This window comes from Aplysia californica, unplaced genomic scaffold, assembly GCF_000002075.1.
Source record: "Aplysia californica isolate F4 #8 unplaced genomic scaffold, AplCal3.0 scaffold00369, whole genome shotgun sequence".
Taxonomy (NCBI): Eukaryota; Metazoa; Mollusca; class Gastropoda; order Aplysiida; family Aplysiidae; genus Aplysia; species Aplysia californica.
The window spans coordinates 762,758-776,258 of NW_004797639.1; the positions used below are offsets into that span (position 1 = coordinate 762,758).

Consider the following 13,501-nt stretch of genomic DNA (forward strand, 5'->3'; position numbering starts at 1 on the left):
GGCGGGGGGAGAGAGAGATCGAGAGAGAGGGGGGATCTTTACCATGCTTTCAGCCCACCTCTTGCAGCCCACCACTTACACTTCGCCACTAAACCTATAGCCCACTACTTGTCACTCGCCATTTTACTACTCGCAACCAACTGCTGTGCATGTTGCCCACAAACAAAATATACATTTTAAAGCCCATCTCTCACAGCGTCGTCTACCATTTGCAGCCCACCCCTTGCAGCTTACTAGTATGTGTACCACGGGTTCGAAAACTGACGGCGACAGAAAATTTTCTTCTCTAAAATTTTATCTTTTCACCTCCTTTCCTGCTTTCTAACCATGTTATTCTGTTGTCTGCTTTTGTCTTCACTTGCTCCCCCCCCCCCTTTTGCCCCTTCCTCTGGGCTCCTCCCTGGCTCTTTCTACAGGTTCTACTGCTACTCATTGGCCCCAGTGTCCTTCACCCACACTCCTAATCTTAGGATAGGTAAGATTTAACACCTAGTCTTCTCGGATAAAGGCGAAAAATCTTGGAGTCCCGTGTGCAAGTTGCGTTCGTTAAAGATCCCTTGGGGGTCCAAAATCGACTAGAGTAGCCACCCGGGCAAAATTCAAAATTAGTTCCTACCAAAATGAAAAGGTCTATCAGTGCGGTCAAAAATTCGTCAGATATTTCCTAAACTATCGAACATAGACTCTCCAGCTTTTGCACAATGACTTGTCTTAACAGAGCAATACTCTTGTAAACAACTGTTAACTGTATTCTAGACAATTCCTTAATAATGAATTACGCCAAGTGAGTGGTTTCGACAGATTTTAAAAGGTTTACAGCTGGGCCAATATCTCATTTGAAAACAAGTCCTTCGTTTTTGTTTTTTCTAATCGCAACATTATGTTTATTGAACGCATGTTTTGAGAACCTTTAGAAAATTAATTTCTTGTAACAAGTTTTGCCACTAAAAAGTGTCATTGGTGAGCTGTGATGTAGGCCATATACGTATGCAAAATTTGTATGAGAAGCGGGAAGTGGCGTGAACAATCCCATTTATCGCGTGGCGGAGATTTATAACATTTTATGTAAATTTCTGAAGAAAAGTTTTTAAATCATACATCAATTATTGTGGAAAAATATTATTATCAAGTTAGACAAATTGATACAAACTGCTGTGCAAAGTATGGGTGACATTGATTGACCCGTTAAAGTTAAAGAGATATTTGAGGATAAGTTGCACCCCGAATTTTTCACCACACTATAATGTGGATCCCGCGCGCATTCGATGACTATGCAGTTGCGAGCGCCTTTAATACAGGTTCAACGTTTCGCTCGGTAAAGGACTTCATCAGGAACATGATACAAAAAAATAATGCAAGACCTAATAATATACAAGCTATAGCAACAAAAGTGCGCGCATCTACGTCATAATGCCAAAAGGTGCGATAAAAACGAATCAGGAAGACCAGAAAAATTTGAAGGCTATGGCAAGAAGTGGTATGGATATAAAATATTATGTACGTCAAATCATATATTATCATTAATTAATATTAATGTAAAGGTCATTAATAGTACTAGTAGCATAGTACGCCCTAGTAGTAGTGGAAGTCGCAGTAGTAGTAGTAGTAGTAGTAGTAGTAGTAGTAGTAGTAGTAGTAGTAGTAGAAGAGGAGAGGAGGTTATACAGTAAGGTTATCAAAGAGAATAGATAGGCCTGAGTGTTGGTTAGACTGCATCAAAGATTCTATTACCATTACTTCTGTGCATGCTAAGAAACTTTGAACTTGACTGTATAGTTCTCAAAAGTCTCAGTAGGGAATATGGTGTTTTGTAACACTGTGGAGTTTACGGACTACCAAGCCCACTGTACATTGTATTAGATCTATTATTATAATATTATAATAATATTAGGCCTATTCAACGAATAAAAAAATCTGTGGCGTTACCCAAGGGCAAGCACTCTCTTCGAATTCGCTGTTTGTTTGTGTGGTCTGCTCACAACTAGATCTGCACCGCAATGATAAGCTAACATTATAATAATATGTCGAATGTCAAATCACAAGTGGTTTTGCTTGACGGCTGGCGGCTACTTTGGGCTAGTTTCTCCATTAGAAATGAGTTTGTGATTTTGTTTTACTTGTAACAAATCAATGAGACAGCAGTTTGATCATTCCAAGGGTTCAAGAACAAGACGCCCACGAGCATTGCATCGACACTGACCTGCGGAACTCGTCATGACTCATCTCATCACTCATGGATCACGATCTTTTTTAGTCCAATTTAATCTGCATATATATATAGATTAGCTGCATTTCATTTTTGAGCTGGAGTTCTGTTTCTCTTTTTATGCAGATCATGGCCCTGGCCCAGCCAGCATCCCGGCATATTGCTGTTGTTATTTTAGCCGTTGCATCTTACCATTATCTTCAAGTTTACATTTCTAGAAAAGATTTGCCAAAGCCTAGGGTCGGTGGATACTTCCATCCTTCTTTTCGGAATGTAGCAGAAACATTCCGGTGAGCAGTCATTTTTTCCCCTGAGTATAAACAGTGGTTATTGTAAATAATGTATTCTCCTGTCCTTGTTTTAAACAAGTTTTCACTTTGTTCTGAGTAGGCCATGGGCCAAGTAGAGTGTCTCTAGTCTCTCTAAGTAGGGGCCTATAATTGCAACATAAAATTAAACTGAACTCCCTTACTGATTTGATATTTAATGTTCAGTGAGTCTTGGCTAGCCTTTGACAGCAACAATACATTAGATCTAGACTATATTTCATTCTTAGGGTAATCTTGGTAGGTAGGCCTATATTATATATAATATTTTGTGATTTTGCTATAGATTTCGTTTCAAGGGTCTGTTTAAAATTCTTGTTTTGTTTGTTCTTTTGGGGAGGGGGGTAGTTGAGATGCGCTGGATAACGTAAATCAGACCCTTGAAAATCAAAGCAAGAACTGGTCTGTCCTACTAGCCAATGAAAGATTCATTTCACTGATGGATCGATGTTACCTCTCATTTTTTCCCTGATTTGCAGCAACAACTTGGAAAGTGGCCTAGAGACAGGAGCCTCCTTTTCTGTGTACCAGAACGGTCAGGCCCTGGTAGACCTGTGGGGTGGTTGGGCTGACTTGAACTCTCACCGCCACTGGCAGGAGGATACGGTGGCCCTGACATGGTCCATGGTCAAAGGTGTGACAGCCCTTGTGGTGGCCAGACTTGTAGACAGGTGAGACACACGTTATGTATTTCTTCCTTTTGATACAGTCCTGCTTGCAAACACGAGTGAAAATCTATCCAAAATTGTGAAAGTAGTTTTTTTAAAGAGATCTCGAAAAGCAGCAAGGCAGGCCTAGACATGAATACCAAGAAAACAAAAACAATTGTCATTATATCAAAATCTACTCGGGAAAAAACAAAGATGGGGAGAGTATCGATCAAGTACAGGAACTCAAATATCTAGGGGCAACAGTCACAGACGATGGCAGAGGTGGTAAAGAAATAAATATAGCAAATTTATACAAAAACAAGATTCTTCCAAATGTACAAACTATTAATATGTAGGCAATTATTTTTACCTTCAACCATTTAACTTTAACACCTGGAGTGGCATTGCGCGGAGTCTATCGATTCACACCTAGAGCGGCATTATGCAGTGAGGTGTGTATTTCTATGAATGATGTTCGCTTAGAATTGACTGAAAACGAGGCTATATATATATAGTGAAAGTAGAGTTGTTCTTTCTTTGAGTTTTTGAATGGTCAAAATTGACCCAGAAATAGTGCATCTGAATTTTTAAAGTAAATAATGATGAAATGGAGGGTGTGATGGAGTTGAAACTTTTGCAAAAGCAAGGAAAGTTCGAAAATAAATAAAAATTCAGTCTGTAAAGTGATCTTGACTGAACAAAGACTCATGATTGAAAGTTCTTTTTTTGGTCTACCCTAATACTGTATTTAAGTTGCCAAAGGAGTTGGTTATTTTTTAATGCAACGAAATACATAGGTAAAAAATGAAAACCCAATAGTCACAACTTCTATATTGGGAGAAATAAATAACTTGCCCATACTGTTCTGCAACGGAAATTGGCCTGTTGGAAGCACTATTCTTTTCTTTAGTTGCAGTTTCCCCAATCATTTTGTAAAGAAATTTTGTTTAATAATTTTTTTTTTAACTTACATTTTTTAGAAGGATATCTCCTTTTTCCAGGATTTCGGGGCATGCATCATGACAAATCTCCAGGAGCTAAATGGTTAAGAAAGAAAATGATGGAGTACTTAATCTTCCCCATATTCCTAGGTGGTGCTGAGACCTGGACTTTAACAGTGAAAGAAGAAAACCAAGTAGTTGCGTTTGAAATGTGGTGCTACTACAGAATCACCAAAATTAGCTGGAAAGTTAAAAAGACTAACAGTGTGGTTTGTCAGATTCTCCACACAAAATAAACCCTGCTTAACAATATAAAAGTAAAAAAATACAATGCTTTGGTCACTTAAAATGACACAAGACCATTGTGAAAGAGGTTCTTGAAGGAAAGATGTAGAGCAGGAGAGCCAGGAGTAGACAGAGAGTCATGGATGGATCACTTTATGACATGGACTGGCCTGGATATAGCAGAATATACAACGGCTGTTTGTAACCATGAAGGCTGGAGTGTCATTAAACTTTCCTGATGTAGTCACTTTCTATCTAAGGCAGGGAGAAATGACAGCCTTGAATAGATCAGGCCCGACATAAATAAGATAAAGCCCCTGTCCCTTCTTAGTTCACAGCATGAGTTGGTGGCACGATTTAACCTTTAGGCAGTTGACCCATAAAGCTACTGGCACATGCACCTAATGACAGACAACCACTAAGTTTACACCATCTCTGACTGAGTTGTGTTGAAAGGCAAAGCTTGCAAGTACTAAAGCATACTCTCAAACCTGAGAGATGAAGATGGCCATGAGAGCCAGTGGTATGTGTAACATGTTGCTTCTATTACTTCTCTCTTCTGGCATCTGTTCAGAACTCTTATAGCCATGCAGTAATAATAGTACCGGTAATTGTATTTTGAATATAACGCTTGACTGCACTTGATAGTCGTCTCTGCTCTGTAGGCTTTACTATTTATTGTCCCAACAGACCCTATAACATTTCAAAACATTTTCAGCTTCCAGAAAAAGATTGGTTTATACCAAAATAGATACACCCAAAACCAGATGTGCCACTTGCATCATTACGAAATCAGGTGCTCATCAAGATAATAAAATCGAAGAAACTGACATTTTTCCGTCCATTGGGAATTTTAATAATTTATCAGATGTTTCTATTTGGCTTAACCCCTTTTATGTCCATTTAAAAGCACATTATTTCTGTTTGGATTCTGCCCAAAAATGTTGATGAAAGACAAAAAATGCGAATTTGTAGTTTCCCTGGGCTCTCAAGCTTTTGAACAAACTTTGGCAGCCAGATCTCATTTATTTTACTTCTGACACTAAGCAACCCCCACCATCTTCAATCACAAATGTCTCAACTACTTTTAAAGATGTGTGGGTATTTTTTGTTACCAAGTGCAAGACTAACTTCTAGATGATACCAATAACAAAAGAAACCCAAAATTGATGAGCGCCTGATTTGCGTACCCTAAAGCTCAAACAGTGACTGCGTTGTTCTGTCCCCCTAGTGGTGTGTTGGAATACCAGAGGGAAGTACACCACTACTGGCCTGAGTTTGGTACAGAAGACAAGAGAAACATCACAGTGGAGATGCTGCTTAGTCATCAGGTGGGTTGTTTGTCTGTTTGTGTTACATTACATATATGTTGGCCATTTTCAGCTCAATACCGTCCTCATTTTTTAAAGCATACATACATTGTTTTTGGGGACCTTTGACCAAGAGTTATGGCACTCTCCCCTGATGCCAAAACATCTGGATTCAAACCCAGTCCGTGCTTTGAAGACCAATTTTCTCTTTGTCTGCTACATCTTCAACTTCTTTTTTCTCATCTTCTTCCTTTTCCCTTCCTCTTCTTTTTAAAAAAAAAGCTTGAAAAAAAAATTATTTAATCTCCATCTTCCACCACACCAGTGATGTTTAGGAAAGTATAAGATCTAGCGTGTAGTCTTCTCGGATAAAGACGAAATATATTAGAGAACACATGCATACTTTGCAAACAGTAAAGATCCCTTTGTGGCTCACAATCGAAGGAGATTAATCTGTCAGGCCACCATGCAGGCAAAATTTTAAAAATCCCCTACCATAAAAAATATCCCTATCTCACCTGAGAAATAGTATGAGGTCACTTACTCCTTCCTTGATTCCAAACGCATTAGCCAAGTCTCTCTTTTATAGTATATTAGGGAAATCAAGATCTGAAGTGAGGGAAGTAGTAGTAGAACTTGGGCAATCTACTTCCTCTATTATGTGTACGACCCAGGCAAAGCTGTATCTTGCATACTACTTTAGTCAACCTTGATATCAATGGACAACCAAAGAAGGTATGTGTGTATAATTTGCAAGGTTTTCCTCGGGGAGTACCTCTGACCACAAAAAGCCTTGAGATACCTGCAAGTGCCCTACCTGACAAGGACTTTTTATGTGCTTTTGCCAGGCTGGCCTTGCAGTGTTGGATGAGCAGATTGTCATCTTAGACTACCAGCACAACTGGCCAAAAGTGGAGAAGATTTTGGCTGCACAGAAACCAAACTGGCCTCCAGGTAAAACCAACATGAACTGTTGTTTTGTTCTCATAAGAGGAGGTTGGGGCTGTGAAAGTTTGTGTGTATGTGTTAATGTCTACATATGTGTTTGTGTTTGCGTTCTCTGTGTCTGTGTGTGTGTGTGTGTAATGTGTGCATATTATGTGTTTGCATTTTTGCATTCTGTGAGTATGTTTGTGTGCACTCAAACTTTGTACTAAAAGCTTTCAAGAAAAAGTGTCATCAGAAATCGATTGTATATCTTGTATGTATATATATATATATGATATTATTTATCAAAGTTTTTCTCTCACTACATCTCCTACAGGGACTGCAGTGGCCTATCATGCCATGACATGGGGTATGTATGTAGATGCCCTGGTCAGGAAAGTGGATCCACAACACAGAAATGTCTCCGAGTACTTCAGGCAAGAGATTGCTAAACCCTTAGGTATACGTGATTCTTACATCATTCTACATTATGCTACTTTGTCTCTTCTGTCTCTGTCTCTTTTTCTCTCTCTCTCTTTCTCTGTGTGTGTGTGTATGTGTGCGTGTGTTTAGCCTACTTGTGTGTGTGTGTGTGTGTTGATTACAAGAATGAAAACTTTGCAGTATTTCAATAAAATGTGTATGTCAACATGATTAATATACTGCTTGTTAGCTCTGTTGGGTTTTTTTAAAGACAAAATTAGCCAAAGGCATCTGTTACATGCATGTCTCTCTTACCATGACAAGTGTTTCACCCTGAGTCAAGAAGTTCAAAGATTGATCAACTTTTCTATGCCAGTGTTGTATCTCAGCTCTACAACTACATGAAAATTTAAAAGAAACTCAGTATAGATTGAATCAAATTCTGAAAAGTATACAAATTGAATACTTGAAAATATGGGTTGTTAAAACTTTTCTAAGTTGACTTTCTGTAAATGGCTACTTTATTGTACTGTCCTTTCTATTCCCTACCAACTTTCCCATGCCCTCTCCATCTCTAGGATAGAATGTCCCTGTTCTGTGCTCGCATGCCCACTGGCAATGCTACAAGTATCTTTCACTACTTTCACTTTCAGGCCTGGACTACTACATTGGTCTACCACCAAATTTGTTCCATCGATTTGCACAATTTAGAGAGTATAGCTTTTGGGAGCAGAGAATTACGTACGCCAATGTAGTTCCAGCTGTGCTAGGGCCGTACCTTTTGCCAGCTACCTTGTCCATTGACACAGGAGTCCAGGTAATCCCACAAAAATATTAAATTTAATTTGCTGATACTGTTTGAAACAGTTTCCTGCCCTGATCACATTCTAAGAGCTTCAGATGACTTATAAAACATTTTTGGGACATTTTTTACTTATATTCACTGTTATTACTTTTATTATTGGGGGGGGAGGGAGGTTTGTTCATAAATCCGGTGGCCAGGACCCTCAGGAAGCTTCAAATGACCTGCTAACGTTCAGGCAGGACAAGTTTGTTCATCCTGCTAAATCTGTTTGTCTCGGTACTTCCCTCCAGATTATTTACTGAATATATGAAAGGTCAAGTTTTGACGTCTGTCATTGATCCTTAAATTGATCTCTTGTATGTATGTGCTTTATTGTGTATGCTTATGTGTATGAAATGGGCGGTGGAGGGAGAGTGTGTTTGAATCACCCTTATAGGACTGTGGTGAGTAAGGCCCAGAGTGCTTTATTGTCATGTTATGATCATATCTCACAACTTGTTTCATTTTCTGGTTAGTAGTAGTCGTATGGTTTATTTAGATGATGGGTAGGCAACATTTACATGCTGAGATCATAATTGATTTTGTAAAACTTTTGATTAGCCAGTTCACTGATGTTTGTTTATATGTATGTGTGTGTGCTGGAGGGGGAGGGGGCGTGGCAGACGGAAGGGCACTCGTATGATTTTCTATGAACCCTAAACTATGTAGTAGTTGTCATAGAAATCTTTTTCACCCTCGGGGCAGTGCCACTGACTGAAGTGTCTTTAGGCCATTCCCAAAGGGGGGTCATTTCTCATTCAAACATAGTAGAATTGTAAATGGGCTGACTCATGTCACACTCATAACTGTGCCTGATCTACAACAGGGAAATGCTGCTTTTTCTTTCCTGATCCTTACTATTGTCATTTTCCTCTACTTCTTTTGTATGTTTGTCACTCTCTTGTGAGCTATTTTTGGGTGCCTTGATAGTCGAAGCAGACCTTGTGCTGTTGAAGCTAGAGAGGTGAGCAGTCTAAGTCTGATTCCCTGTAAAGATTTCTCTGTTGACACCCACCCCTTGGCGCTCATATGACCTTATGCAGTTGCGAGCACCGTAAAACCCTTTACTATAAAAAAAAAAAAGAAATCTTTTTCATTTTTGGTCATGCTTTGAGGTTTATGATATGAATCTTTGACTGGATACAGATTAATATAGGTTGTGCCATTGTTACTGGCAAGACAAAATGACCTGTGTCATAGATTGTGACATATGTAAGTTGTAAGTGACCTGATATGGATATCCAGCAACTATTTCTACCTGTCACCCCTCAGAACCATTTTGTAACACAACTGGTACATTATGGATGCTTGAATTTGATCAAGCCACAATTTTCTTGTCCTTCTTGGTATCCGAACCTTACCATTTCACCCAATAACTGAAAAAAGAAACCAAATGTTCAGCCCTGAAAAAGACCTCTCATGTGTCTTGTACGTTTAACATGTTCAGCCACAACAAAACAATCCTCATGAATAATATAACACATCCTTTTCTCTCTCTCCCCAACTCCCCTCCCCAGCTGGCACGAGCAAATAACCCTGATGTTCTCCAGATTGGCGTGCCTTCCTTTATCGGTGTGGGTGCTGCCAGGGACCTCGCCAAACTCTATGACTACCTTGGAAATAATGGGACTGTGGGTGGCTACAGACTACTCTCCAACTCAGCAGTGAAACTTCTAAAGGAGCCACTGACTAAGGACCTACCCAATCTGTTCTTTGTTTTCTATCCGTACTCCCGAGGGCTGTTTCTCAAGAAGAACAAGCAGGTGTGTAGACAGACAGACAGATGTGTGCGTGGAGTGACAGATGTGTAGTATAATGACAGACATGTTTGTAGGCCTACTTATATGTAGAAAGACAGGTGTGTAGCCAGTCAGGCATTAATTACTCTCAAAACATTTTTGCACAGTGTAAGTAGTAAGTCACATGTGAGCCCTTACTAACCTGTATTTAAACCAAGTACACATCAGCTTTGGTTTTAAGGCAATGTGGTCCATTCCCAAAATGCTTCAATATGCCAACTTTAATCCTTTTAGTGAAAGTCAAAGTGCATTTACTGTTTTTGACAAGTTTTATAGCTTGTGGCTTCTATTTAAGCAGCCCAGCAGTGCTCTCACTCTTCACAGGGTCCTAGTCTCCAAGCGTAGAAACTATTGTATACCATACATTCAATTGTGTTTGGCTGTTGTTATTTTATAGACAATTTTTGTTTAGATTGAGATTCAAGTTGTTTTCTTTTCAAAGAGCCTAAAAGTACTAAAAGGGTCTTAATTCTGTAGTGTATTGTTTGAATTTTTCAATTTAAAGAGCCTCATTTTTTAAAAAAATTGATTTAGAGGGGGTGGATATAGGTCAATGAGAGGCGGAGGTGGCCAAATGGATCATTTTCATTGTTGGTGTTTCATCTGTCTCTCAAGTCTCTAGCTTTTCGAGTCGTTAAATAATCATATCACATGACATGACTTTCGCTTAAGAGTTTGTAATTTTATTTTAGAAATTTAATAAGTTGTATTGTGTCTTCTTTTTTTTACGCTCTGTATGTAGTTACACAGTAGTTATTAGTTTTATCATTTGTGTTAAAATAATACACTGCTACTCTGCTGTAATAATTATTTTTTCCCCTTTGCTTTCAGGGTCATCTGATGGTTGGCCACTCAGGTTACGGAGGAAGCTATTCTGCTGCAGACACAGACTCAGGTCTGGGAATGGCTTACCTCACCAACCATGTGTCCTTTCATCAAGAAGACCCCAGGGCAGACAGTCTTATGGAAGCTTTCTATGAGTGTTATGAAACTTATGTCAGTGCCAAAAAAAAGAATGGACAGGACAAGAGAATGTGATCTCATGTCTTGGTGTAGGTGTGTGTGTGTGTGTGTGTGTGTGTATGTGTGTGTGTGTGTGTGTACGTGACTGCGCGCATGTGTATGCACTTGTGTAGAGAATGTGATCTCGTAACTTAAAATACATCTTTATTGTCCAGATCCTGGCACATTGGTTTGGTGTTCCACCACGAGTACACACACGCACACAAACACACACACACACACACAAACACACACACACACGTACACACATGCACACAAAGTAGGCTTACAATCACATACATAATATAAATGAGCAGCAATATAAACAATAATAATCTTAAGCTAGATACACACTCAATGTTATTTTGATGCATGCTCTAAGGTCGTAACTTGGGTGTAGGTGTAGGTGTGTGTGTCTGAGTGTGTGTCTGTGTGTGTGTGTGTGTGTGTGTGCATTTGTATGCACATATGTGTGTGTGTTTGTTTGTAAGTGTGTGTGTGATTAGGGGGAGAATTTGTGTCTATTTGTCTTTGTGTATTTGTTTTTTATGTGTTTATGTGCGCTTGTGGGCTTCATTTTTGTGTTTGTTTGGGGGATGTGTTTTTGTTTTGTGTGTTTGCATCAATCTATGTGCGAATATATGTGATAGAGCGTAGTGAAATCAGGCGCTCGTCAATATAATGAAACTGAAGAAACTGGCATTTTTCTGCAGGTTTTGAAATTTTTATCGACTTTTTGTTTATTGGCTCAACACCTTTCATACCCATTAAAGAACACATTCCTGTGTGGATTGTTACTTAAAAAACGTTGATTAAAGGCACAGCAAATTTTCTGCTTCCACGACTCTCAAGCTAAGGAAATAACTAAATTTTGACAGCTATTTTCCACTAATTTTACCTCTGAAACCAGGCAACCCCTACCTCCTTCAATCACAAATATCTCAATTTGTGTTCAAGATAACTTTTTTTCATCAAAAGCAAGATAAATGAACAACCTTTAAGATAATGCCAATAACTTCACATGACCAAAAATTGACAAGTGCCTGATTCCACCGCAGCGTGACACATATGTTTGTGTTTGTTTGGAAGATGTACTAGTGTGTGTTTGTGTTAGTCTTTGTATGTGTTCATGATGTGGATTTGTGTGTGGACATGTGTTTTTGGGTATGAGTCTAGTGTTGTGTAGTTAAAATTTTGGCATTCCTGTGTCATTGTGTGCACACATGTATGTGCACATTTGTGCTTCTGCCAGTGTTTGTGCATACCAGTACATGCTATTTGGGCTTTACAATCATTCCTCTATGTGTGACAATATTTGTACAGGTATTTTTAATGTCGGTTTGGCTATTGTGGTGGGGGGGTGAGACTGTCATTGTCATTAGTTGTGACCCGGTGGACTGTTGAAAAGGAAGTCTGTGAATTTATGACATCTACATACCAGTAGTCTTTCTTGAAGGCGTGTAGGCCTAATGTATACTTCAGCTTGTTACTATACTTTTGTGCAATACCATGCCGAGAATTAAATAAAGGTGACATTTTTTAAAATAAGCCTAATCAAGGTTTGTGGTGATTTTAGCTGCCTTGAAGGACTGTAGGCATTTGAGTGTGATTCTGTCTAAAAGGGGATGTGGCACTTAGGGTGGATGATAGCATGGGGATGGAAAAAGTGTTGAGGGATAGAAAAGATAGGCTACCTGATAGATAAAAAGAAGAGTAGTAGAGATAGAGATTAGAGCAGAAGAATATTGAGAAGGACAGTAGTGGATAAGTCATAAGTTGAATAAAGAGTGAGATAGGAGGACAGTAGAGTTGAATCTAAGAATAGAGGGAGGGGGAGAAGTACAATGTACTGTTGGTCTATCGAAGTGCCACGAAACACTGTCACTGTCATGAAAGACAACGAGACGAAGACTTTTGTCGGTGTATTCTACTTGTTATCTACCATAGATTAGGAAAGATGATGTCTTTCTTTTTGTAGTAATGTCAATATGTAGGTCTATTAAATTTTATATATTTTTTTGGTGACCTGTCTTTATTCTATGATCTACTTTTTATCTCCCCGAGATAAATAAAAGGCAAAGTCTTTGTTCTGCTTGTTATCTTTCTTAGAGTACAAGAGACAAAGTTTTAATTCTATTTTTATGTCTAATGCAATGCATCTGTCGGAGAGAGACACTCAAATATTCAGCTGAAGTGGTGACAATTGAGAATAACAAAATATTCCTGTTTGGATATAATTATAATTGTGATTGACTTAATACTCATGTTTGAAAGGTTACAGTTTGGGAGAACCCAATATTGCGGTTGGAATAACGATGATAATATTTATAGTGATTTTTTATAATAATTGCATTTAGAGCCTACAGCACATACACCCTACACCATGCTCCGTGCACTTTACAATTGTATTACCCTTGCAGACTCTACAACACTCAGAAACATTCTCAGCTTCCCAGGAAGCATACAGCAAAATTAAAAGCTGCAGATTACAGTCACTAAAACTAGTAAAACACTAACTAACTGACAAGATGGGGTTCTCGTGGCCTAGAGGTTAAGGTGTTGGCCTCTCATTCAAAGGTGCCGGGTTCGAATCCGGGTAGTGATTGAAAATTTTTCTTCTCTAAATTTGTCTCCGCACCTCCTTTCTTGCTCTCTAGCAATGTTCTATCGTCTGCTTTCGTCTCCTCTTTCTGCCCCCACTCCCTCATCTCCTTTGCCCCTCCTTTGCCCCCTCCTCTGGGCTCCTGATTCTTTCTACAGCCTTTCTACTGCTACTAGTGCTACTCCT

The 13,501-nt window shown here is 39.0% G+C and overlaps 1 protein-coding gene across 2 annotated transcripts; it reads left to right on the forward strand.

The window, feature by feature from the left end:
• Positions 1-1,942: 1,942 nt before the first annotated feature.
• On the forward strand, positions 1,943-10,944 carry LOC101850425 (beta-lactamase domain-containing protein 2). 2 transcript variants are annotated; one of them, XM_005103360.3, is made up of 8 exons: positions 1,943-2,496; positions 3,012-3,203; positions 5,640-5,739; positions 6,567-6,672; positions 6,983-7,105; positions 7,722-7,885; positions 9,430-9,675; positions 10,543-10,944. In XM_005103360.3, the coding sequence occupies exons 1-8, from the start codon at positions 2,327-2,329 to the stop codon at positions 10,747-10,749; spliced, it is 1,308 nt and encodes a 435-aa protein (XP_005103417.1). In that variant the 5' UTR covers positions 1,943-2,326; the 3' UTR covers positions 10,750-10,944. The 2 variants fall into 2 exon arrangements, with proteins under 2 accessions (XP_005103417.1, XP_012940833.1); XM_013085379.2 differs by having other exon boundaries at positions 1,943-2,098.
• Positions 10,945-13,501: the final 2,557 nt, after the last annotated feature.